This window comes from Scylla paramamosain, chromosome 4 (assembly GCF_035594125.1).
Source record: "Scylla paramamosain isolate STU-SP2022 chromosome 4, ASM3559412v1, whole genome shotgun sequence".
NCBI lineage: Eukaryota > Metazoa > Arthropoda > Malacostraca > Decapoda > Portunidae > Scylla > Scylla paramamosain.
This window is the reverse complement of record NC_087154.1, coordinates 37792167-37819526: the sequence shown is the minus strand read 5'-3', so window position 1 is coordinate 37819526 and position 27360 is coordinate 37792167. Positions and strand designations below refer to the sequence as shown.

The window sequence follows — 27360 nt, the reverse complement described above, 5'->3', positions numbered from 1 at the left end:
TCTCTCTCTCTCTCTCTCTCTCTCTCTCTCTCTCTCTCTCTCTCTCTCTCTCTCTCTCTGGGGAAGCTCTTCTAATGGGACCCTTATACGTCTTCCGCCTCTCCCAAGGGTCTCTTTCCGACTCTCACATGAAAATAATGATGATACGTAGTAATAATAATAATAATAATAATAATAATAATAATAATAATAATAATAATAGTGATATTTTCTTTTCATACCGCAAGTAACACGTTAGTCAGAAATATTAAAGAAGTTATACCATCCATCAGCGATAAAGTTTACTAATAAATCATACCTACTAATAGAAAGACGAGGAGAGAGAGAGAGAGAGAGAGAGAGAGAGAGAGAGAGAGAGAGAGAGAGAGAGAGAGAGAGAGAGAGAGAGAGAGAGACACACACACACACACACACACACACACACACACACACACACACACACACACACACACACACACACACACACACACACACACACAGCTTTAAGTAGACAGAAAGACGGACATACAAACTGACGAATAGAGACTTAAACAGAAGGGGAGATGATAATACTGACAGACAAACATACAACCAGATAAATGAACAAACAAAACAAACAAACAAACAAACAAACACACAAGCAGACACAAAACAATGACAGATTGAGAGAGGAATAGATGGAGACAAACAGAGACAGGCAGACAGACAGACAAGGAGATGTACAGATTAGAGAGGAGAGGAAGGGAGTGAGAATAAGTGAGTGAGGGGAGTGAAGGAGTGTGTTGGAGAGGCGGAAGGACTCCCTGCAGGCAGCCTGGCAGGATACTCGCTAGGACGTGCTGGGCTACTACTGGAAAATTGCTTCTATAAATAGTGAGGTGGCGGTCTGTGTGTGTGTGTGTGTGTGTGTGTGTGTGTGTGTGTGTGTGTGTGTGTGTGTGCGGGCGGACTGGTGGATGTGTGGTTGGGTTGGCGGTTGGATGTGTTGCGGTATCAGTACTCAGGAATAGGTAGTTGTAGTAGTGGTAGCAGTTGTTGTTGTACCACCGCCACCACTACCACCACCACCACCACCACCACCTTTTCTAATTCTGCTTCCCTTCCCGAAACTTGACTAAATTCACACGGCTTACTTTCCTCCTCTTTATTATTTCCTGTAGTGACTCCCTCTCTAGTAATGTGAAGGCTAAGTATCTCTTTAATCACTAACGCCACTTTAGGGTCGACGTTAATTTCTTTTTTATCACCATCTCTCCCTCACTCTCTTAAGAAGACGAGATTTACGATTACACTTACATATTTGGTAATTCTTCTTAGTTTTCCCTGATGAAAAAAAAAAAAAAGAGGTTGATTTAAGTGTTTCTTCTCTTCAAGATTTTGGTAGAATTTGTGAAGTCTGGACTAAGTTATTGATTTATTCCTGTATTCTTATTTACGTAAGTATAGTGATTATTTGCTTTGCTTTTTTTTTTTTCCTGAAAGTAAGAAGTCAGGTTTTGTAATGTTATTCATTCACCTTACTTTTATGATATTCTGTGAAGTCCAAGACCATAATTTCTCCTCACTATTTTTTTCTTTCGCTTTTGATTTTGTTTCATAAGTATTCGATGCGACTACTGCTGCTTGTAACTCACATATGTATATATCGTTCATAGGAAGGGGGAGGGAGAGACTTACTCCTAACATGGTATTGTCCCCGGTGGCACAGTGGCAAACTCTAGGATAACAGATACATACTCACGTGTTCAAATCCTTCTGACCTGGTATGGCTAGGTAAAAAAAAATCACTCTCTCCTATAACAATGCTCTCCTATGACTGCCAGTACCAAGTGATCTTCGTTCTTTATGTTTACAGAAGGACAATTTTCTTTCCTTATTAATACGTGGAGCAGGAGGAGAAAATAGACGGTAAATGTTGGGGTTGGTAAGGATAATTTGATCATTTTCTATACTAATTGAAGGTAAATATTTTTGTAAGAAAAGATGCACTCTGGATTTGGATGGCGATGGTCCTGAAATAGCAAGGGAAGGAGAAGAGGTAGGTGGAGGTGGAGATGGAGGAGGTGTCAATTGAAGAAGTGGAAGTGGAGGAGGAGGGGGAGAGGGAGAAGGAGGAGGAGGAGGAGGAGGCTTTTTTCGCGCTAATAGGGAATGCAAAAAAATATATATATAAAAAAAATCAATAATGTAGAAACGCAAGGTAGGAAAAAGGGAAGAGAAAGAAAGAAAGAAAGAAAGAACAAAAATAGCGCAAGTAGGAGTAAAGAAACGAAAATAAAGGAGGATCAGAAAAGAAGAAAAAGCAACATGGAAGAAAAGAGACAAAGAACGAAAAAAAGGAATGAAAGAAGGAATGAAGGAAATAGGGAGAGAGAGGAAGGGAGAACATCGTCAGCCACTAGGAGGAAGGAAAAGAATTAAGTGAAAAACGGAAAGACAAGAGTATGTTACCTCCTCTCAGCGGCACTCCTTCTCGCCTCCACTCCCTCATTCATCCACTCACGGTCGCCTCCACTCTCTTCATCATTATTCCTGCCTGTTTCTGCTTTCTGATTACGCAATAATTCCTCCCTAGTCTGTGTATTTCTCTCTCTCTCTCTCTCTCTCTCTCTCTCTCTCTCTCTCTCTCTCTCTCTCTCTCTCTCTCTCTCTCTCTCTCTCTCTCTCTCTCTCTCTCTCTCTCTCTCATTTAATTTTTCTTTTCCATTTTCTCATTCGTGTTATCTCCTCCTCCTCCTCCTCCTCCTCCTCTTTTCCTCGAGAGCTTTCCAAGAACACGGTCCCCTCTCTCTCTCTCTCTCTCTCTCTCTCTCTCTCTCTCTCTCTCTCTCTCTCTCCACCGCAGTATTTCGTTTCATATAATATTTCGTAAGGAATTTTCACTTCTCCGTAAGATTTTAGAGAAACCCAAAATTTGCATGAAGATTCCTCTATCTCTCTCCCTCTCCCTCTCCGTCTCTTCCCTTCCAGCTCTCTCCCCTCACCCAGTTTCATCCTCTTTACTTCCCTTCCTCACCCCTTTCCATTTAAATTCCCCCTTGCTTGTCTGTTTTACTTTTCGAGGCTCTCCTTTTATAGAAAACCTTAGGGAGAATAGAAATGAAAAGAATAGATCGTGTGTTGTTAATTTGTGGACCCGGTGATGTCTTACGAAGATTATGGTGTTGCCTGTGTTCCCTTTTCTTTCATCTTTGTAGTTCTATGTCATTTTATTCGTATATTAGTGGTATTGGGGATATAACAGTGGCGACATAAGCAAAATTCCGAGGGTCAGTAATAAGGATAGGGCAAAAAATAATGGGTTTAAGAAGAAAAAGATAGGAAGGAATTGGTTTTCGAATAGAGTGATTGATGTATGGAATAGACTTAGTAAATACATTTTTATTGCTGACTCATTAGCGAGCTTTAAAGGAAGAATGGACAGATTTATAGATGAGGATGATAGGTGGAAATAGATAGGTATATTTCATACATGGACTGCCACGTGTATGTCTGATGCCTTCTTGCTCTTTACTTCCCAATGTTCTTATTTATTTCATGTCCTCTTTCCCCTCTTTCACCTGCATATCTTATTGCTCTTCGTCCTCATATTCATCTTCATCCAATTCGCATTTCGCCTTACCTTCATTTCTATAGTTCTGTGTCCCCTTAGAATTAATTATCTCCCTTTCTAAACTTCCCGTCCCTCGCCTTCCTTATTTAATGCCACCGCTAAACTGCTTCAACCTTGACCTCACCATCCCTTCTTTTATTATTATGTTTGTGGCACCGCTGAGATTCGAATATCCTCCATTTTAGTTTTCTTCCTCACCACAGATTACTCCTTCCTTCACTGCTGCGTGTATGTGCGTGTTAACATTGCCTTTTTTTGCCACTCTTGTCTCTCGTATGTGTGTGGATGTCTGTTGAAGGAACGTATCAGATTTACAAGCTTTTTAATACAGGTAGATTTGATTTGGCTGGCATGGAAGTGCAAGCGGAGAATTCAATCAGTCTTGCGAAACATCGGGTGTGTTCTGTGACTCCCCCTTGAAAATAGAATAGATGGATGAATAAAAAAGAAAGACATGAATTAAATCTGCCGCGAAATGGAGTGTAAGTGACGTGTTCTATTCCTGACTTGGCTCTATACTTTTTGATTCGCGTGAAATGGTGAAATTCTGACCCTGAATTGTACCCTCCTATGTTGTGGCGTCCTCCTCCTCCTCCTCCTCCTCCTCCTCCTCCTCCTCCTCCTCCTCCTCCTCCTCCTCTTCCTCCTCCTCCTCCTCCTCCTCCTCCTCCTCCTCCTCCTCCTCCTCCTCCTCCTCCTCCTCCTCCTCCTCCTCCTCCTAACAGGCATGTTTATATACACGGCCTCACCCAAGAGCTTCCTCGCACCTCCTTAAAAAAGTATATATAATTTCAAGGCTAACTGATTTTGGTCATAAGTTATTTTCTCTCTCTCTCTCTCTCTCTCTCTCTCTCTCTCTCTCTCTCTCTCTCTCTCTCTCTCTCTCTCTCTCTCTCTCTCTCTCTCTCTCTCTCTCTCTCTCTCTCTCTCTCTCTCTCTCTCTCTCTCTCTCTCCCTAAACTTTTTGCTCTCGCGGTTGTCTGTTTCCTTCCTGCAGGAGGCGCAGACGGACCAGACACAAGCGAAGGTTAAGTGCTTGCTGATGTTTTCCCTTCTCCCCTCTCCCTCTTCTCCCTTCATTCGTTCATTCATTCATTCATTCATTCTTTTTTTCGTTCTTTATTTCTTTTCGTCTGCGTTGCTTTTTTCATCTTTTCTGTTCTTCCGTTCTGTTCCCTTCCGTCTTTCCCTCTCCCTCCTTCCCTCTATCCTCCCTTCTTTCTTTCCTTCCTTCTTTCTTTCCTTCATTCATTCATTCGTTTGTTAGTTTCCTTACTGTTATTTTCTTCCTTTCTTTCTTTATCTTCCTTCTTCACTCTCTTTCTTCATTCCTTTTATTTCTTTATATTATTCTTCTTTGCTTATTTACTTTCTGCCTCTCCATTTTTACGTATTTTTTTTTTTTTGCTTCTTTTTTTCCTCCTTCCCTTTTGCTGTGCTTGTTATACCATCCTTCCTTCCTTTATTCTTTTCTTCTCCATCTTATTATTTTCCATTGCTTATTCGTCTATTTCTGTGTTTTTCCTCCATCCTTCTTTCCCTCTTTATCTCATTTCTTCTTCCATGCTTCTTCCTTTTCTGCTCCTCGCTCTCTCTCTCTCTCTCTCTCTCTCTCTCTCTCTCTCTCTCTCTCTCTCTCTCTCTCTCTCTCTCTCTCTCTCTCTCTCTCCCTCATTCTCTGTTGACGTATCCTTATTTCTCCTCCTTTCCTTCTTTTCTTTCATTTCTTCTTTCCTGCTTCTTCCCCTTCTGCTCCCCTCTCTCTCCTCTCTCATTCTTTGTCGATGTTTCTCTATTACTCGTCTCTTCTCTTCCCTTCTCTTCTTCCTTTGCCTTCCTCTCTCCTGCGGTTCTCTTTCGCCACTCCCAAGGCTTTTATCTCTCTTACCCTTTAATATATAATGGAGGGGCAGGCAGACGGTATTCCCTTTCCTTGCATTTTGTGGATAAAGCAAATGTTAGTGACCACAAGCAGCTTTGTAAATAGGGTATCAGTCTCTCTCTCTCTCTCTCTCTCTCTCTCTCTCTCTCTCTCTCTCTCTCTCTCTCTCTCTCTCTCTCTCTCTCTCTCTCTCTCTCTCTCTCTCTCTCTCTCTCTCTCTCTCTCTCTCTGGGTGCTGCGGTTTACTAGTATTATTCAATAAGCGAGGAAGGAGAATTTAATTTGCTATCTGACGAAAGCTGAGGAGAGATTTTTTGATACGACTAATTTGTTCTCTAATAACCTCCTCCTCCTCCTCCTCCTCCTCCTCCTCCTCCTCCTCCTCCTCCTCCTCCTCCTCCTCCTCCTCCAGCAGCAGTCATGTTTGTATATACAGCTTCACCCAAGGGCTTCCTCTCAGATTCTTAAAAGTCCTTATAATTTCAAGGTTTAGCTAATTTCTGTCATCAAGATAGTCTTCCTTACGTGATTTCGCTGTTTATTCTCCCTCTCTCTCTCTCTCTCTCTCTCTCTCTGGTAAAGACAGTAAAGAAAAGGGCATTTGTGGATCGTGGATAGTAGGCAGATGGATGGGGTGGATAAGAGAGCGAGAGTGTACCGGATAAACAGAGTGGTGGATTTACCGTACACATTTCAGGTGGATGTGGATGGTTGGGTAGAATCGCCAGTCCTTCCAATCAGGTTCGTGGATCCTCCTTAATGGCATCCCATTCTTCTAAGTGGATGATTGACCTGACTGACCTTTTGTCCTATCGTTATTCTTCCCCCTGACCCTCTCTTCCCTTCTTCCTCTCGCTGACAGTGCCGTCCTCCTTTCCCCTCCCTCCCTCTCCTCCTGTCATCCTCCATTCTTTCCCTTTTTCTCTTTTCATAACCCTCCATTTTCCTCTTTTCTCTTCTCACTTTGGTCAGTTTTCATTTCCTTCTTTTGAACTTTTATTTTCTTGATTGTGCTTACGGTTTTTTTGTCAGTGTTGTTTGCGCGAGCTTCGTTGTCGTCTTCTGTTCTCTCCTTCGTTTTACCTTTCGGTGAACATCATGCTTCTTGCTTAGTGACTCGGGCTTTGTTGTCGCTCTGTGCTTCATTACAGCCAAGAAAGACGGATCTATTGCCTTGCTGAATTAAGCTGCACCGGTTATTTGCTGCGCGCGCGCGCGCGTGTGTGTGTGTGTGTGTGTGTGTGTGTGTGTGTGTGTGTGTGTGTGTGTGTGTGTGTGTAAAAATAGATCACTTAACCGATAACATACTGGTAAAGGCTATTGGATGAAGTGAATTACCGACAGCTAAAAGAGAAAATGCTGACGTACAGCCATTGCTACAACAGGTTTTCTTTTTTTTTTCCAGATCAGCAGCGAGTCAGCGTGATCGGACAGCAGGAGCGGCAGCCCGCCCCGCCGCCCACCGCCCCTATTAAGTCACTGCCGCCGCCATGGTGCTTGTGAGCATTGGAATCCAGCTAATACTCTGCCGGCAACTGTCTTGAGCAATTTCATTATCGACTCCCCACACCAACAATCCAGAGAGTGTTTAGCCGCGCCCCGCCCCGCCGTCCCTGATGGTCCCCGGCGCCCCACCGGGCCGCTGCTGCCGGGCCGGGGGCTGAGCGGCACCTGCACTGAGGCGGAGGATTTTGCGTGGCCAGCAACAGATGGTGTTGAGTGGTATAACTGTCTAGGCTGACGCTGACCACCTCTTTGGGTCTTCACGTGGTGTGCGTAGGAAGGGAATATTTAAGGGAGTGCGTGGAGTGAGAGATGCGTGGCAGTGATGAGTGTGTGGGAGCTGCGTGTTCGCCTCCCTCGCCTTAGATACCAGTGGTTGGGCGTGGCGGACGCTGGGTGCGGGCAGTAACCTGGCGGCGGGCTGGGCTGGGCTGCTATGTTGCTCCCTGCGGCCAGTCCGCCGGTCCTTGCCCCTCGCTCGCACTGCGGGAACCTCCTCCACCCGCCTGTCGACACCCGCCGCGACGGGCCGTGTGGGCTGACCTGCTGACCCGCCATGAACGCCTCTGAGCTGGCAGAGCTCTGTGACGGGACCGGCAACAACACCACCGTCGCGGCTGACCGCGTTACCTCACCAAGCGGCAGCATCGTGACAGTATCGGTAAGTCAAACATTTTTTTTTAAGCTTTTTTGAGATACTGTTGCTATATTTTACACTTTGTAGTGGTCGCTAACCCCTATGTGTGTGCATGTATGTGTCAGGGGTGGCAGGGCGTGACGCTGGCCACGCTGCAGGTGGGCGTGATGCTGGTGGGGCTCCTGGGCAACACCACTGTGGCGGCCTCGGTTTGGCGGCAAGGCACCAGTCGCCAGAACCAGCAGCAGCCCGCCGCGCATCGCCATGCACTCCTCCTGTCTCTGGCCATGGCTGACCTGTTGGTAACACTGCTGTGTCTGCCTGCCGCCCTCGCCCGCCTGCTGGTGCTGCCGTGGGCGGCACACTGGGTTATGTGTCCGCTTCTGGCCGCCACACAGAACACTGCCCACGCCGCCTCCACACTTTCCATCGCTTTCCTCGCTCTGGATCGCTACCTCACCGTGAGGTGGCCCAAGTTGGCTCCCCGAGTGGCATCGAGAACGGCGCAGCTGCTGGCTGGACTGTGGGTGATGGCGGTGCTGCTGGCGGTGCCTCGCGGACTGACCGCCGCCCTCGCCGTGCCTGGGCCGATATGCAGCGAGCACTGGCCCGTGCCCGCCCTGCGCGTCCTCTACCACACCACTGTGGCCGCTGTGGTTCACCTTCTGCCTTGCGCCACCGTCATCCTGTGCCACGCTGCCGTTGCCTCGTCACTGCGGCGCCGGGGACTTGATGACACGCGAATGAATCTCCGGCCGCGGCAGGTGATCATCATGGCGCGGGAGTGTAGCCTTGGGGGCGCCAACACCCACAAGATAGTGGCTGCGTCGTCCAGCGGCGGTGAGTCGGACGGCGACGAGGAGCGAGCCGCCCTGGAGCTTCGTGACCCCAACAATATGCCTCAGGTCACCCTTGACGCTGGCAAGGGCAGGGCACCCCAGGCACCCCCGCGCCCCGCCCCGGCCATCAAACCCGCCAGAAATATTCACACTATCATCCGTGCACACCGACGCATGCGGGTCCGCGGCCCCGCTCAAACGGCCTCCATATTTACTTCGTACCGAGGCCACTCCACAGAGACGCGGCGGCGGCTGGCCCGGATGTTAGTGGCTTTGGGAGCGGTGTTCGCCGCCTGCTGGCTTCCCTACGTCGTGGCGCTGCTAATATGGGCGTGGAGAGAATCGCCTGCCACCCGCTATGCCTTAGAGGTCACGCTGGTGCTGGGCCACGCCCACTCTGCCCTCAACCCTGTGGTGTACTGGCTCATGAACCGCGCCTTTCTCACCTCCCTCCAACGCTTGCTGTCCACCCAGCTGCGCCTGCCCCGCGGAATGTCCTGTGGGGGCTGTGGCCGCCCATCATGCCTATCCCGCCCCGCCGCCACACCCTGGGCAGGCAATTCCTCCACTAACGAGGACAACCTCGGCGCCTTTCATCCAAAGTACCTCAACCCGCACGCCCTGCGGCCCCAAGCCTCGCGCTGTACCTCTCACTACTTCCACTAACACCGGGACCTCTGCGCGACACGGCGGCCAGCCGGTGTTCTTGGTGCGGTGTCACTGCTCATGGTGTTTCTAACCTAACTCCTTCCTTCCTAGTGACAGTCGCAGTGACACGAAATCTAGTGAGCAAGGAACCGCCTTTCCCCCAGACTGAAGGTGCCCTGTAGTTCAGATGCATCCCCGCAGTGCACCGCTCTATTTTGTCACTCGTTTGGCGGGAACACTTGCCTCGCTGTCACTGTGTGTTTGTGTGCGTGTGTGTGTGTGTGTGTGTGTGTGTGTGTGTGTGTGTGTGTGTGTGTGTGTGTGTGTGGGTGTGTGTGTGTGAGAGAGAGAGCATGCGTAATCGTGTGCGTGCGTGAGGGCGCACCCTCGCGAAAAGTTATCTCATCGACACCCGCCGCGGCTGTGCTGGCGCCTGCAGGCCACGCTGCACGCTCCTCGGGACGGTCGGCCACACTCGTCTTGTTGAATGTTATGGGATCGCTTCCCGTGAGTGTGTGCGGCGGACTCTTCATCTTTGATACGAGCTTGAAGCTTAGTAATCACTAATTAATAAAGCTTTTACTCTAGAGCGGCACCACAGCGCTATACGGGTTTATATACCTAACTACTGACTAGGCTACGGCATCGACTGCACTTGATAGCAGGGCACATGTAAGCTCTTGTGTATATGTAAATCACCTCACCGCCAGCTCGGGCGTGCACCGCCCGCCCGCCCTTCGTCACCTGTTGCCTCGCTGTGACGCAGGGCAGGTGGCGGAGCCCAGCGTGGCGCGCCGAGGCGCTGGACAGAACACCTTTGCATTATTACCGGCAAGTTTTTGAGACTTAACTTGTCGCGCTACTTGTTCATGTTTACTAATTTCATTTGCCTTTTTTTGCATAACCGGGAGGGAATTTATCTCTTGTGAGGTGAATGCTTCGTGACTCACTGGGAAATTTGCCGTAATGGCTTACCTAAATAGATTCTCAGAGAGAGAGAGAGAGAGAGAGAGAGAGTGTGTGTGTGTGTGTGTGTGTGTGTGTGTGTGTGTGTGTGTGTGTGTGTGTGTGTGTGTGTGTGTTTTTCTAATGCGACATCCGGATACACCTAAAACTGGCCTACTGCTGTTTTTTGTGTAACATTAAACTCGAAAACAAGGAAATGTATTCCACCATCAGTTTCCGCTAGGCAGGCAGCAGACAAACAGCAGACAGACAGCAGACAATACACCTCGTGGGTTGAAATAGAGGAGGTGCTTCATTTTGTTTTAATACGATAAGAGATCATCATGAACTGCCTGACGTAGGTTACAGCACAGTTATCAGGACACACTGACTAGGGAAAGAGTCCTTCATTGGATATTACAAAGGAAACCGTGATTTGTAGGCTACTCTACCAGGGAAAGCTATTATAGGACACTCTAACAAGGAAACAATTAGTCGTAGGACACTTTTCCAGGGAAACTTGTTTATACGATAATACAGAGGAAACTTTTATTTATAGGACACTATCAGACTGTTATTTATAGGACACTCAATCAGGAAAGCAGTTATTTGTAGGATACCAACAGGGAAACTATTCATTACAGTACTCTCTGCCAGGGAAATAACTACGGGACATTCTACCTATGCAGCAGTTCATTGTAGGGTACTGACAGGGAAAACTTTTTATTCGTACTCAACCAGGGAAAATCTTTAATATGATACTAGCAGGAAATATTTGTAGGAGACTCCGCTAAGGAAATTCTTATAACTTTTTTTCGGACACTCAAATATGAAAGATACTTAAAAGTATGTCGATATAAAAAGAAATATGTCGTGCGTGATTCTTAATTACAACTTCATAAGGATCTCATTAGGGACACTCTAGGGTCTTCATTACATTATTTTCCCGGAAAAAAAATGTGTATTTAGAATTTTTACCAGTAATTTTATACGCGATTATAACATTTTTTACTACAATATTTATTTACCTCAGTGACTTAGCTAACGACCTACCGTGTTGCGAGGATCAAGCCAAAAGCCATTGTTTGGATGGATGTTTGAACGCACAAGGCTTTTGTTACCACTGGATGAACGAATAGATTACGTACAGGACTTTTTTTTTCTGCCCAGTGCCTCAGCTTACAGTTCATTATTTTTTAGCATTAAGTGATCATTAACACACACACATACACGCCCAACTACACACACACACACACACACACACACACACACACACACACACACACACACACACACACACACACACACACACACACACACACACACACACACACACACTTAGATCCATCCCATGGCCAAGGGGAGACAGCCAGCGGGAAGGATCTGATCGAGGTGTGACTTCCTCTACTTTTACTCAGCTGTTGACTTCCTGACCTTTCGTCGCCGTGTGCTGTGCGCCCAAGAGAGGGTGGCGAGGTGAACCAATAAAGAATGACACGCCGATGCGGATGTCTTTCAACTTTTACCTTTTTTCCATGTTTGTCTCCGCCCTTCCTTGCCTCCCTTTGAGAAACGAGGAAGGGTTGGAATCCTTCTTATTCACTTAGTTGATTTGTGATCTGTGACACACACACACACACATACAAGGGGATCGAAAATAGATATTACGTGCTTGAAATAAAGAAAAGAATATGTATTAAAAAGCGTTGAAGAATATTTATGATACACGATGTTCAGTGTAGTGTTTTCTTATCTATTTATTTTATTTATTTATTTATTTATTTATTTTATTTTATTTTTTTTTAAGGGGGGAAGTCTGGTAAATGTAAAAGTCTTATTTCGTTTTATTAAAGCTTCGTGTGTGTGTGTGTGTGTGTGTGTGTGTGTGTGTGTGTGTGTGTGTTCAGTGATATCATTCAGCCATATTCAACATTAATCTTTTATTTCGAGCAATAATGACTGACTGCATTCCTACATAACTGTGATGTATAGTCATGCAGTGAGTTTTAGTTTACTCTTTTACATCAAATAATTGAATTCATCTATTTTGGTATCACACAACACATGTTCACACGCACAGTGCCAACTACTGTCTATTTGTTTGTTCGTTTGTCATTCTGTCTCTTTCTGTTTGCCTGTCTGTCTGTCTGTCTGTTCCATTTGAGCTGCCGATAACAATCAAACTTGAATGAATGAACGACAGCTGGTATTATGTGTTATTTATTATTCAGTGTGTGGGGGGGGGGAGAGAGGGGTTCAGGTGAGGCCGCGACCCAGCTCTCTGCCCTCCTGACTGTCTGCGCCTGAGCCTACCTGTTATCAAGACACCAATTGTGAAGAAGGTAAGTACTAACTACCACCACCACTATCATCATCATTTTCATACCCATCACCATCACCACTAGTATCACCATAGCCTCTTAACACTATCACCATAACCAACCACATCATAGTCACCATTACCACCACTACTAGGCATACAGTTACTATCACCTCCTTAAACTCAGCAACACTAATAAAAACCTTACGTAATTATGACTTCTATTATCACCACCACCCAGTTATCACTATCACCGCCACTGTCACCCTCAATACTTCACCACCAGTAATAACAGAACCAGCCTTGCAGCTACCACCATCATCAGTAACACCAATAACGAAAAACATTATTTTCATCACCACCACCACAATTAACAACAACAACAACAACAACAACAAAACTGTCCCTCAACAACAAAACAAAGTTAAAAGTTATCAAAACATAACTAAAATCATCAGAAAAAAAATAATATGACCGCCTGTTTTTATTCAGTTCATTTAACACTGTCCGTTATTGAAAGTTGTGAACATTTACCTGTTATATTTATCTGCTACTCTTTCCCCGCGTTAGATTTCAGCAAAGGAGACACTGTAGGAGACGTTGCGTAAGATGGACAGTTAATGAACGCCCTGAAGGGGAGAGTAAGCAGCGGGTCCTTCACAATGGAGAGGAACACGAAAGGGATGGAAGTCTTTGAAATCCTTGGCGGAAATTAGGAAGATGCGACGAAGACCTGGAGTTGCAGATGAGTATTTCGTCCCCACATTAATATTTAGTAGTTCCTCTTCATATTAACTCCTTCAATAGTTCCTGTTCAGTTCTGCTGTCGATTTGTCACGATATTTTTTTCACCTGGTGTTTACTTGTAATAGGAATAAATGATGAGTATAAATGTTTGTCTTTTTTTTTAATGTTTATAGACTTTTTCTTCATATTAACTTGTTTGACTATTTCATTTCAGTTTTAATGTGGAAGTGGAATGGTAACTTTAAGTGGAGAAGGTGGCAGAAAAACTTAGTCTGAAGTAGGAATATTATATGAACTTTTGCTTCTACTGTAATTCTTCAGAGAGAAATTTTTATTAGATATATTAAAGAGAAGCTGATTGAAGTATACTACGTTCAGATTGGAGAGTTGTGAGTCTTTACTATAGTTCCCCTTCTTATTCATTCAGGTGACCTCGGAGCGGTGGAGGGAAGGAGGCCCGGAGAGTGGAGAAACTTCGGCCTGAAGAACATTATTAAGATACAGTAGTAAGGTAAATATACGAGTATACACAAAAGTTACTTGCACTAGGAAAGATATGTGCGCGTGTGTTTACGTAGTACTGGAGAGAGAGAACATTTACATGCAAATCGGCTTTACGAAAGTTAGCCATTACCACAGGATCTTTAAACAGAAAACGTTGCGTGACGTCACTCTGCAACTTGGCCCACCGCAGCAAACATCGATATTGGGCCGCGTCACTTGCTTTCGTCCCAACCCTGAAAGTATCGTCCACTTTGAAAACAAGGCATGGAAACTAATGCTTCCTAAACCGCTCATCAGTTACTCAGATGGAAGCATTTTACCACCTCGTGTGCAATGTCACGTCGCTAAGAAGAGGAATACTTAGGCTGGCTCACTGGACAGGTGTTTGCATAATCCAGCACGAGGGGGGCCAGGAGAGGCACCGCTGGAGTGATAGGTCAGTCGGGGACCAGCCGCCGGAGGGGACACGCCGCCTCCTGTGAGTGTTTTTACCCGTTGGTGTGGCGACCCGCTGGCGTGTGTGGTGACCTGTGTATGAGCATAGACGTGTGGGCGTGTGGTGGCGAGTAGCTGCCTGGATGTGTGTGGTACGATGGAAGTAGGGTGAGGTACGCTGGTCACGGGGGAGTATTCGTGACTGCGAGAGGTTGTGTACGTTATTAGGGCACCAGGTAACTTCGTGTGTGTGTGTGTGTGTGTGTGTGTGTGTTTCGGGGCGGCTGTGGTGGTGAGAGAGGAAGGGTTGGTGAACTGGTGTTCCTGTACTAGAGCACGGGTTATGGTGTCCCGACGCAGTGAAATCAGGTTAGTGCGTTCCTTAGAGTTTCGCGTAAAATCGTATGAGAAGGGATTTGTGTGTGTGTGTGTGTGTGTGTGTGTGTGTGTGTGTGTGAGTGTGTGTGTGTGTGTGTGTGTGTGTGTGTGTGTGTGTGTGTGTGTGTGTGTGTGTGTGTGTTCGCGTGCACGTAAACGAACGAGCGAGGGACAGTCCGAGGAAGAAGCCCGTGAAATATTTACACAGTTACTTCATAGCATGCGAAGGGCCAGTGACGGACGGACGCGCGTTCACTCATCTTTCATACGCTTAATTTAAACCTTTCTTTAACCTTCCCTTCACTTGTGGCGCTGTCTCTCTCTCTCTCTCTCTCTCTCTCTCTCTCTCTCTCTCTCTCTCTCTCTCTCTCTCTCTCTCTCTCTCTCTCTCTCTCTCTCTCTCTCTCTCTCTCTCTCTCTCTCTCTCTCTCTCTCTCTCTCTCTCTCCCTATCCTTCTCCTGCTCCCTTTCCTCTCTCTTTCTCTTTCCCTTTCCCTCTCCCTCCCTCTCCTTCTCCTTCTCCCTTTCCCTTTCCCTCCCTTTCTTCCTCCATCACTCACGACCCTCACCCACGCACACACGCACACACATACTCGTAATCACCATCTACCATTGTTATTATTATCACCACCAATCATTATTATTACTCTTACAGGGAGATCGCCAGGCGGGCAGACGAGGGGGCGAGCAAGGGCCTGGCGCGATGGTCCACTGCCGGAGGGAAGCAACGGGTGTGATGTGTCTTATCCTCCTCCTGGGACGCTGCCAAAGCCTTCTTAGGGTGAGCGGATAAGTGCCTCAGTTAATTAACAAGGGAGACGTGAAAATTGGATTGATTCAAGGTTTCGAAGTTCGTAAACCGCGACCATTCATTCTTACTTTCTTCTCCACTTCTTTCTTTCTTTTTCTTTTCTTTTTTTCTCAGTCTGTTCTAATTTTTCTTTCTTCCTTTCTTCTTTCTTTCTTATCTTACGAGTACCACCTCTCCTTCCCGTCCATTTAGTTCTCATCTTTTTAGTCCCCGCATTTAGGTTCGTATTCTTAAACGTTTTGGTCTTTCAACAGAACTATTTTGAAGGATCGCAGAGATTGATTGCTTTGGTCTCATGATGCTTTGCTATATTAAAGAATACGAAAACCTTGTTAAACTATCACTAAAATTGTAAAAAAATACAATAAAAAACCTCAATAACTTCCATTACAACCTGCTAAAGCTAGTCGAAATACGAGTAAAACGCTGAAGAATTGAGAAGATATATATTTTCTTTTATTATAACACATCTCTTACTTTAGATTCAATACTCTTACTGTTATTTATCACACCGAACAGCCTCGTAAGCTCCAACAAGTCTACTGTGGTTTGCTTTTCCTCCATTATATTATTTTGCCCTTTTAGTCTTTGTTGCTGCGGTGCGGAACTAACACTCACTCACAGTCACCTACCGGAATGAAGCGGTCTGGTGAGCCTGCGGTCAGTTAGAGTCTCGAGTACCTGGAAGCGAGGCGTACAAATGTAATGGTCTGGTGAGGATGGAGGGGAAAGCCTCAGTCTATCGTGAACGGTGGTGCTTTGTGAGTCTTTGTACTTGAAGCTGGGAATTACGTGCAGATATGACGTTCTTTGATCTGAGTGTTGTTTGGAACCCCAGGCGGGTACTGTACTGTTCAGGGTTGAAGTGTGCGTGTTGATAAGTGGTTAAAAAGAATATGTCGATAGTTGTGAAAATTTGTTGTTGTTGCTTGAATATATTTTGTCGAATTTTTTTTTTTTTTTTTTTATTGTATATTGAATATTGTACCATCTCGTAAATATATTCTAAGATCTCTTATATATATATATATATATATATATATATATATATATATATATATATATATATATATATATATATATATATATATATATATATATATATATATATATATATATTAATTTTCAGCTCAAGGATTTTTAATGAGTCTCTGCAATTTTTTTTTATTAGTTTCCAGTTTTTTCATTGCATTATTATGCAAAAAATATATAAAACATTTTGTAAAATGTTGAGGTGAAAAGAAAAATATATGCTATACAATCTGATTTTCCTCCAGCTTCAGTAAAAAAAAAAAAATGCCACAACATTTTACAACTATTTTCACCAAAAGAAAATGTTTTGAGGCGAAATCTGTGGGAAAAAATCCCTTTAATAGCCTTCCAATACATAATGTCAGAAGCGTTTACTAATGAACTTAACTTTTATCATTTTACTTGAAAAAAAATAAAATTCGTACCATTTTTTTTATTTAGATCATTAAATTGCTTGTGATAATTAGAGGAAACCTTTTTTTATGCAGTTTAAATACGAAATCCTTCTAAACACCAAATAAGATAAGTTCTATTGAAAGATTTCGGTGTAATGATTAATTTCCAATAACAAATTTATTACAACACCAGAATGCCTGCTTTTTTCTTTTTCTTTGCATTGTAAATCAGTAACATCAAACGAGCAGAAGTATCCTCCAGCTTTTGGTTAAGGTGAATACAAAATAACTGCCACATTTTTTTTTCTGAGGTCTCCCATAAAGAACACTAAGTAGAAACTGACAAGGTGGCATTAACAACATACAAATAAAGCACGGTTCCCCATTGCCTTATATACCGACACTATCTCCTGTACATTGCTGGGGCTTCTTTTTTGCTCTACATGATTTTATCTCCCTCAGAACACCGCCTCCGCTGCTCCGGTGCTGCTGACTCGCGAAGATCTCAAGTTTCTCTTTGATGACACTGACGATGGTGAGTGGATGTGAGGGTTTCCTACACACACACACACACACACACACACACACACACACACACACACACACACACACACACAGAGAGAGAGAGAGAGAGAGAGAGAGAGAGAGAGAGAGAGAGGGTTTGCTATCTCATCATAATTTCATGACATATAATAGTTTGGTAAAAAAAAACTATGAAGTAGAATATATTGTAGCTATAAAAAAAACGTTCATTATTTACAGCAGTCCAGGTAACAAACAGATGGAGTACAGAATTGTTAACTAAAACCTTTTTGCTCTGTATTAATTGAACATAGGTTATTGCACTTATCAAGCTGAACTGAACACACACACACACACACACAATGGAGAAACGATTCAGCTAAACACACACATCCCCACAGTCACACACACACACACACACACACACACACACACACACACACACACACACACACACACACACACACACACACACACACACACACACACACTCATTCTCTCATTCATGTTGCATGTAATTAAGAAAAAGCAACGCCTGTCTCCATCTTCAGATACACGAATAATTTTAAAAGCTGGTCGCCATCAGGGGGGAAAAACTTCCTTGGCTGGAGATCAAAGGCAGCGCTGATAATTATGTCCAAACTAAGATAACGAGCCAATGCATCCTTGATTAAAACCTCATTAACGGCCGCGGATGGTTTCATGAATATTAACCAAGACTCAATTAACCACCCACTACTACTGCCCTGTCTCTCTCTCTCTCTCTCTCTCTCTCTCTCTCTCTCTCTCTCTCTCTCTCTCTCTCTCTCTCTCTCTCTCTCTCTCTCTCTCTCTCTCTCTCTCCTCTCTCTCTCTCTCTCTCTCTCTCTCTCTCTCTCCCTCTCCCCCTCTCTTTCTCTTCCTCTTCCTCTCCAGTTCCCAGCCACTCCATCGTACACCTTCGTTCCAAATCCCGGGAGAAGCGGTCGTCACCGGGGCTCACAGAAAACCCGGGGCTCCTTGACGTGACCATCGAGGACCACGGCAAACAGGTAGAGTTCGAGCTGAGGCCGAACAATCAACTGGTGTCGCCCGAGTTCGTGGTGGTGGTGCGCAGTGCTGACGGGGTGGTGAGGGAGCGCGGCGCCACCAGGCCTTCCTGTTTGTTCTCGGGTGTTGCGAAAGGACACCCAGAGATCACCGCCGCCTTGTCTGACTGTGATGGCCATGGATTTGTGAGTATAGAATGACTGGCTGTTGTTCTTTGCTTATTATGAAAGGGAGGAGATTTATTTATTATTTTCTTTATGTAAGAGGGACTATGGCCAAGGACAACAAAAAAGAGCACAAAAAAAAGCCCACTGAGGTGCTTTCCCAGTAATCCTAATAAAGTAAATCGTATTGGTTTTAATATGGTAAACTATGAAACTCCCTGACTACTTCTGTATTTCCTCTAGTCTATGTCTTAAACTCTTTCAAAGGAGAGGTTTCAAGATTTTTCTTCGGGTAATTTTTCTATCTCTTTTCGGTCTGTCCTTTTCAGGGGCTGGCGTTTATTAGTTGGTCGTATTTTTTTGTTATCTTAAGCTAGGGCTCCTTTTACATAAAGAGTAGTGAAATAAAGTAATTATGACTTTCTTCGTTCTTTCACCCTTATTCTGTCCACCTCTCTAATGCAAGAGTTAACCAGTATTCTCAATCATCCACCCCTTCCTTTCTCTGGTAAACTCTGAAACTCCCTTCCTGCTTTTGTATTTTCTCCTTCCTATAAATTGAACTCTTTCAAGAAGGAAGTTTCAAGACACTTACTTATCCTGTAATTTTCGTCTACCGCTTTTGACTGTTCGGGGACCGGCACCTCAGTGGGTCTGTTTTTTTTTATTACAGTTTTATCGCCCTTGGCTGGTGCCCCTCCTACATTAAAAAAAAAAAAAAATGTGTTTTCTGACTAAGAAATAGGAAATAATTTGCTTTTGCCTTGAGGAGGCAAATTATGCTGGCTTTGATTCGGTGAAGCCAAGCAGTTATGAGTAATTCTACGCATTTCTTGTTGGGAACTGGCCGTTAAGGTGCGCATATAATTTCGTTCATTAGAAATTTCACTAAGAAATACTTTGATGACCTTCTTGGAATTAGGAATGGGAGATTTAACTGTATAACTGAGGTCTTCTCACCTTCGCATGAGAGAGAGAGAGAGAGAGAGAGAGAGAGATGCAGAAACAGATAGATACAGAGAGACAGACAGACAGGAAGAGAGACGGACAGAAACAGAGAAAAAGACACACACGCACACACACACACACACACACACACACACACACACACACACACACACACACACACACACACACACACACACACACACACACACACACACACACACACACACACACACACACACACACACACACACACACACACACACACACACATCTTGGTTTATCCTCTTTCATGCACTTAGCTGAGGGTCGATCAGTAGAGCTGGCCAATAAATCGATAGTAAAACAGCTGCTGTGGGAATTACCGGACTGGGGGGAAGTCCCGGCTGGAAGTGGGTCCGTCAAGGAAATTATGTAGACGCCGAATTGGAGCGACAAAAGTTAATTGGTCTTAGGTCATCCTATTCTAATAAGATAATTAAAGACTACAGCGCCGCCATATTGATGAGAGAGAGAGAGAGAGAGAGAGAGAGAGAGAGAGAGAGAGAGAGAGAGAGAGAGAGAGAGAAATTCGTCTCCCTTCATTATTTTTACCTCTTAACTCCTCTACCCCATTAACACACACACACACCACCGTCACTACCACCGTCACTCCCACCGTCACTCCCACCGTCGCTACCACCACCACCACCACCACTACAGCAACCAACAACTAAGCGAAAACAAACAACAACACTCAACACTCGTCTCTAAACATTAGAACTTGAACAAATGTGTCGTGTCATGAAAAAAAAAAAAAAAGTGAGTAGACGAGGAAGAAGCGAGCGCACGATAACACACACACACACACACACACACACACACACACACACACACACACACACACTCACACGCACACACACACGCTCACACGCACACATACACGCACACGCGGACATGCACACAGGCGCACTTACCCACCGGTCAATATTACGCGTCACGGATTAGTTCAAGGTCATATTTGGCGCCACGCGATGCTTGGCGCCAGCGAATGAGCGGCGAGTAACAGATAGAGGAAAGACGGAAGGAGGGGAGGAAGGTAAAAGATTAATTGATTTTAAGGTGGCAATGCTGAAGGAAGGAGAAAGGATGACTAAGAGAAATATTACGTAGATAATTAAAAAGAAAATCGGGGGAAAAAAAAGATAGGACTGAGAATGAATGAAAAGTTAGAAGGAGGGAAGGTTGAAGATCGATTGATGTTAACGTGACAGTGTTGAGGGAAGGGGAAAGGATGGCTAAGAGAAATATTACGTAGAGAATTAAAAAGAAAATTGAAGGAAAAAAAGACAGGACTGAGAATGAATGAAAAGTTAGAGGAAGAAGAGAGGGCTGAAGATTGATTGGCTGATTTCTTAAACTGACGTAAAGAGTGACGTAAGATATAACCAAGAAGAAGAATATTAGGTAGAGGAATTAAAAAAAAAAAAAGAGGAGGAAAGGAAACAAAGAAACGAAAAGACTGAGAATGATTGAAAACGAATGAATGAAAGAAGACATGAGAGAAAGAAAAAAACGTCGAATAAAGAGGAAAGGCAAGAAATAGAACGAGGATGAGGATGAAAAGGGAAAAATAAGCATGTAAAAGTAGAACAGCCAAAAATATTAAGAAAAAAATGTTAATTTATTGTTCTTAGTAATGCAGTTTATAAACTTAAAAACATATTTATGTGTGTGTCTGTCTGTGTGTGTCTGTGTGTGTGTGTGTGTGTGTGTGTGTGTGTGTGTGTGTGTGTGTGAGTGTGTGTGTGTGTGTGTACTATCACGAGTGCTCCATTGATCATAGAAAGGAGGAAGAAAAGTGCTGAAGGTCAAGAGAGAGAGAGAGAGAGAGAGAGAGAGAGAGAGAGAGAGAGACAGAGAGAGAGAGAGAGACGAATAAAAACGATAAGCAAGGAAAGAAAGATGACCACGTGGAGAAGGAAGATAAACGAGAAGGAGGAGGAAGAGAAGGAGGAGGAGGAAGGAAAGGGGGGAAGCAGACTCACAACGTGTAAACAATTTTGGTCCCTTTAACCCTCCGCCGCGTAATTGCTCAGGCCACAAATACTTCCTTCCTCCCTCGCCCTGTTTAGTCCCAAATGCCACTGGAGCGAAATTAATGAGCGTGACAGCCATCAGGTTTACATAAGCCAAGGAAGGTCATCGTTCTCTTTCGCTCTCCCCGTTCTCTTGTTCTCTCCCCTTCCCATACCCCCTTTCTTTTTTTTTTTTTTGTGTCTTCCATATTCCTCCTCGCCTTTCGTTTACTTTTTTTCGTTTTTTTTTCTATTTTATTTTTATTTTTCCTTTTCCTTGTTTTTTTCATTTTCGTCTTTTTTTCGCTTCCTTCATTTCTTCACCTTTATCTTTGTCTCGTATGATTTTTTTTCTCTCGCTCCTATTCTTCATTCCCTTCCTCATTTGCATATTCATCTTCCCTCCGTTCTTATTACTCCTTTTTCTCTCTCAGTCATTCGTTCTTTTCTTTTTTATTCTTTTTTCCGTTTTCTCTGCTCTTCGTTTTCCATTGGCCCCTCTTCGACCTCTTTCTCCCTTTTTTTATTTTACTTTTTCTCATTCCTCGTATTTTTTTTTTATTACTCACTGTTTCTTCTTCCTCTTTCTCTCTTTTCCTCTTTACTTCTTTTCATTCCTTTTACATTCCTTTTCTGTTCATTCCTTTCTATGTTCTGCTTTCTTACTCATTTATGCATTCTCTCCTTTCTCTTCCCTCCTTCCCTCTTTCCCTCATTTTGTTTTCCCTTTTCCCTCCTTCTCTCCTTTATCAACGCTTTCTCTTTCTCTTTTCATCGCCTTTCCTCCTCCATCCCTCATTCGTCACGGCTTCCTCTTCTCCTCATCTTCCTCTTTGTTCCTCCTTCCTTTTTTTCTGTTTGCTTTTCTTTCCTACCTTTCTCCTCCCTTTTTTTTCATTCTTCCTCTTTCCTTTCCCATATCTCTTCCTCTCTTTCTCACAGCTTTCTCTTCTCTTTTCATCCACTTTTCTCCTTCCCCTCTTTCTTTTCCCATTCTTTTTTTATTCTCCTCCTCCTCCCTCCCTTTCTCATCGCTGGCTGCTTTCTCTTCCCCTTTCCGCTCCTCTTTCCTTCTCCTCCTCCCCATTTATCACTTTTCTACTGCCCTTCTCTTCTCCTTTCCTTGTCTTTTTCTTATTGCCTACTGCTTTCCCTTCTTCTTTTCTCCTTTCCCTCACTTCTTACTTCTTTCGCTTCCCCTTCTATTCCTCCCCTTGCCTCCTGCCACTCTCAAGCTGGTTACCTGTTTACCTGTCGTGTTTACATAACCACGGGAACCACTTCAGCATTCCTCCCGCCAGGCCGTGTATCTTAATTGCCTAGGCTACACCTGTGTTTACCGGCGGGATCCTGAAAATGACCTCGATTATAATAGTGTTAATCATACGTGTAAACCTCCATGCATGTATTTAATTCCTGTGTTTATATTGGTATTCACTGCTAATTGCCTTCCCCTGTTTGCTTGAGTGGAAGGAACGTGTCCCTCTCTCTCTCTCTCTCTCTCTCTCTCTCTCTCTCTCTCTCTCTCTCTCTCTCTCTCTCTCTCTCTCTCTCTCTCTCTCTCTCTCTCTCTCTCTCTCTCAATCTTAATCCCAGTGAGCTGATTATAATACTGCTTTTGTCAATATTAGCAAGGAGATTTTCAGTTGCTCAGAGGATTTAGGATTGAGGAAGGCACAAAACACAATGGCGATGTTCTGACCACGACTGAATGTGTGTGAGGTTTGCATTCTTGAGTTCATGTACAATTCCCCAAAATAGTCATGGCATATTCTCCATAATGTTTTAGATAACAAAGACACTTCTCTAATTATGGATAATATTTTTTGGCTCATTTTTTTGGGAATTGGCACTTTCAGTGGGTCTTTTATTGTCATTATATAGCCATTATAGCCAGAATTTCTCTTGGATTAAAGAGAAAGTATCAGGGAAATACCTTCATCTATCATCTCGGTCTTTGCTGCGTTCTTCACCCTTGTACCCTTGTCCTTAGTTAACATTCCTAGCAGTGTAAAAATTGCTTGCATGGAGACACAGGAGAGAAAAGGGAGAGCACAGGTTATTTTTTTAATTTAATTTAATTAATTAATTTATTTATTTATTTATTTATTTATTTATTTTTATCTTTCGACGCTACAGAAATATTTATTAGAGATCAAAACAAAAACAGTGTCTAAGATTGAAGAGGAACGTTATATTCGAGTGTGCGGATCCACATGCTGCCTTCATGAAGCCTGTAATCCAGACGTCTGAGTCTAGAGACATTTTGGGGACCAAGTGCTCTGGGTACCAAGTGTCGAGTACCAAACGTGTTAAGGCCTATTTGTACTCGGGCCGATCTGTCTTGAGAATCATCTGAACTAAATCCTATGACCTGAGGACCATCCATCCCAGTACCAAATGACTTGCTCCCGCAGTGAAAGGATTGATAAAAAAAAAAAAAAAAAAAAAAATCATTAGTCTATAAGTACGTACATTAATTCACTAGACTTCGTGACAGCTCTTTACAACTACACATACATACTCAAGATACATTTAGCACACAGTGGACGCTTTACCTTCAACTTTAATTCATTTGACTTCGTGACAGCACTGTACAATTATACGTACACACACCTGATACGCTTAACATTCTGTGGACACTTTGCCTTCCCTTCCCTTCCCTTCCTTGAGGCGTAACCTTCACCCACCTTCCCAAGGAAAGCCAATGATTGCCTCGTGCCACACTAGGGCACGTGCAATATTGATGCCGCCTGTCGATTTACACGAATGCTCCTTAAATTCAGAGGGAGCTGAAGTGCTGATGTGCGCTTATGTGGGAGGAAGGAAGAATCGATGACCTCAAGTGACCTGCTTGGAGAGGTTGTGAGTGTGTGTGTGTGTGTGTGTGTGTGTGTGTGTGTGTGTGTGTGTGTGTGTGTGTGTGTGTGTGTGTGTGTGTGTGTGTGTGTGCGTGCGTGTGTGTGAGTAAGTGTGTCCCATGGGTGCTGTGGTGACTCGTGTGAGATTCAGCTTTTTTTTCACTTCTTTTTCTTCTTGTTTTTGTTTTGTTCTTGTTCTTGTTCTTCTTATTCTTCTCCTCCATTTCATGACTTTGTGACATGTTATGAATTCACGGTCCAGTGTCATGGTGCCGGAAAACCAAGGCTCACCATCGCTAAGTGCTTCATCGAACGGACTCGCTCTTATGAATAAATAAGCAAATAACCCACCTAGCAGTTCTCGCGCCTTACTAATAATCAAGGAACTGTGGAGAAGAATATGTATGTTAGTGCGTATTTGAAGTCCTTGTTCTTTTTTTTTATGGAATATCATCATTTTAACCTGAGAATTCGTGGCACAGACCGGTGTCATCATCTCGAGGAATGAAACTCACCTGATAAGGCCGCATCCTGGACTGCGGCGGCGGCGGCGACAGGCGATCTTAGACGGGGAAGAGGGTCTCACGCCGGACGGCCTTCACATCATCCACGCCAGGAAAAAGAACATGAAGTGCGGAGTGTTCGGTAGGTTAGCGTGAAGGTGACATTAACCTCTGTATATCCAGTCCATCGATGTGAACAGTCTTGCATAACAACCCCTATTGACAGACCTGGAGGCCATGAAGGCGCCGCGCGTGCTAGTGGAGCTGCCACAGGATGAGGCGACGAGTCAGGATGAGCAGGACGTGGACAGGACCAAGCGAGAGGCGACGGAGGAACTGAGGATCGAGACGGCTGTGTTCGTGGACGACGACATGGTGACGTTCATTAGGCAGAGGTACCCGCGTTTAGAGGTGAAGGAGACCATCACGGACACTGTCTTCGCCATCATGAACGGGGTGAGTGTGCTGGTCTCTGCTCCGTTGCTCTGGTCGTGCACGAGTGGCATGCAAACAGCGGTGAATTTATCAACGCATTGCTCAACTGTGTGGTGTGGTGGTGTGGCTGTTAATGTTAGCCACACCACGTTACGTTAATATTAATGTCATAGTGGCGTAGATTAAGAGGGATATGATGGCTATTTTAAGTTGCGTAAAGCATGTAGCAAGGGAGATGAAGAAAGACTCTCAGGGTTAGTAGTCAGGAAGCTTTAAAAGAAGGTAACATAGATATACGAATAGGGATTATAAGATGGATAAAGGTTTTATGCAAGCGCTGCCACATTTACTGGGTTCTTGTATTTTACCTTATGTTCTTATGCTCTTAAATTGCCATATATCTCGAGTCTCGATACGAAACAAGTGAAAACCATATAGCGTCAAGGAAAGCATTTCGTTCTCTCTTTTCATACGGAAGAGCTTGCCAGTCAGATTGTGCAGCTCCATATGTGTTCCTTTGCGTAAAATGTCTCGGCCTTCCTTAGCACCGCGGCGCTGGCCTGCAGCCTCCCTGTCCCGCTCATCTGTTTGAGTGAAAAGTAATTAACTCCCAGGAAACAGCCTTGCCAGTCACATGTCAGGCAAGTTGGAGGCAGTTTTGCTCGCGCGTCACACACACACACACACACACACACACACACACACACACACACACACACACACACACACACACACACACACACACACACACACACACACACACACACACACACACACACACACACTAATTTAAAAACAGACAGCAAAAGAGAAAATTAAAAATGTCACTTATTTATCACTTCTAGAAGTTAAATGCAGATTTTTTTTTCATTATTACGCAGAAGAAAACGTTATAATATAGCTAGGATCTGTAATCTTTAACCCGTGATCTTTATCTACTGAACTAACTGTCTGAGCTAACGTGAGTGTTCCTCGACAGGTGGCTCTGCTGTACACGGCGCCGTCCCTGGAGCAGCACTTCATCATCACGGTGGTCAAGCTGGAAATCATTGAGGACAGCACCAAGGGACCCGACAAAGCGCACGGCAACATTCAGCTGTAAGGAAAAAGTAGTGGTCGTGCTGGTAGTAATTGTGTTGCAGAAAGTGGTAGGATAGTATAGATATAGTTACAGAAACGTAGCAGAAAAAAAAAAAAAACGTGGAAAACCATGGAAAATAATAATAAAAGATTTAGCGAAGTTATAAATTAGTAGAACCATTAAAATAACAGTAAAAGGTGTAGTAAAAGAGAATAAACATTTGAAACACTTCAAACATGCGAAGCACTTGTTCAGAGCTTGCTGTCATACAGTTTGAATATATGGTATACAAATTTTACACACACATTTCTACATATATAATGTTGTACAGCTGTAGCTTGCCTGTATGTGAACGGTTGCTAATATCATAAAGTAGAATAGGTATCGGATGATAGATTTTATAACTAGAGAAGTTTAATTTTTGCTGGATGGATTAAATAAAGCGAGATGAACAAGATGACTGAACATATATGAGTGCAATTCTAACACCCTTGCAAAGAATGGGTGTGCGAGAGTTCAACCCATCAATACAATTTTCTCATAGTCATCCACAATATTTTTTGACTCGTCTTTTTCTAATAGCCTCTCAAACAAGAATGTGCCTTAGAAAAAAAAAAAAGTAACCTATTCTTTCGTTTGTCTACATCCTTGCAAAGAATTTTACAATGCTCAGAATGGTAACAAAAGACTGAGGAAACTGTCATCATTGAATCCATTCCGAATACGAATTAAAAGATGTGGAAAATAACTTAGAATTTCAACATATATATATATAAGGATTCCTTTTGAAAAATTACACGAGAATTAAGCACACACTCATATATTCAAGCTGAGGTAACACTTTTTTTTTCTTTCTTCCCTCCCTCAGGTACCTCAGTAATTTCTGTTCGTGGCAGAGGAACCAGAAGGGCAAGATGCGGGAGAACTGGGACCACGCCCTCATGTTATCTGGACTAGACTTGTGGGATGGCGACCCAGACTCAACTTCTGTCATAGGTACTTATAAATATAAGGGAGGAAAAAAGTGGTGGGAGTGGTAGTGGTGGTGGTGGTGGTGGTGGTTGTGTAACATTGATCCAATAAGTTTTCTTAGAA

General features: G+C 44.0%; 2 protein-coding genes across 8 annotated transcripts in view; both read left to right on the top strand.

The window, feature by feature from the left end:
* Positions 1-11550, top strand: part of LOC135100071 (orexin/Hypocretin receptor type 1-like) — a 306348-nt gene extending 294798 nt beyond the window's left edge. For all 6 annotated transcript variants that reach the window (XM_064002965.1, XM_064002966.1, XM_064002964.1 and 3 more), the window contains 2 exons: positions 6880-7638; positions 7740-11550. In XM_064002965.1, coding sequence (XP_063859035.1) covers positions 7534-7638; positions 7740-9119 — 1485 coding nt within the window. In that variant the 5' untranslated portion in view covers positions 6880-7533 and the 3' untranslated portion in view covers positions 9120-11550. The remainder of the gene's footprint in view (positions 1-6879; positions 7639-7739) is intronic.
* Positions 11551-12742: 1192 nt separating this feature from the next.
* Positions 12743-27360, top strand: part of LOC135100070 (A disintegrin and metalloproteinase with thrombospondin motifs adt-2-like) — a 19074-nt gene continuing 4456 nt past the window's right edge. Inside the window, exons 1-8 of one of the 2 annotated variants that reach the window (XM_064002963.1) lie at positions 12743-13624; positions 15086-15211; positions 17131-17203; positions 18106-18404; positions 24729-24891; positions 24976-25205; positions 26164-26282; positions 27134-27261. In XM_064002963.1, coding sequence (XP_063859033.1) covers positions 15134-15211; positions 17131-17203; positions 18106-18404; positions 24729-24891; positions 24976-25205; positions 26164-26282; positions 27134-27261 — 1090 coding nt within the window. In that variant the 5' untranslated portion in view covers positions 12743-13624; positions 15086-15133. Of the gene's footprint in view, positions 13625-13846; positions 14096-15085; positions 15212-17130; positions 17204-18105; positions 18405-24728; positions 24892-24975; positions 25206-26163; positions 26283-27133; positions 27262-27360 lie in introns of those variants that run through there. The other variant, XM_064002962.1, reaches the window with a different exon arrangement.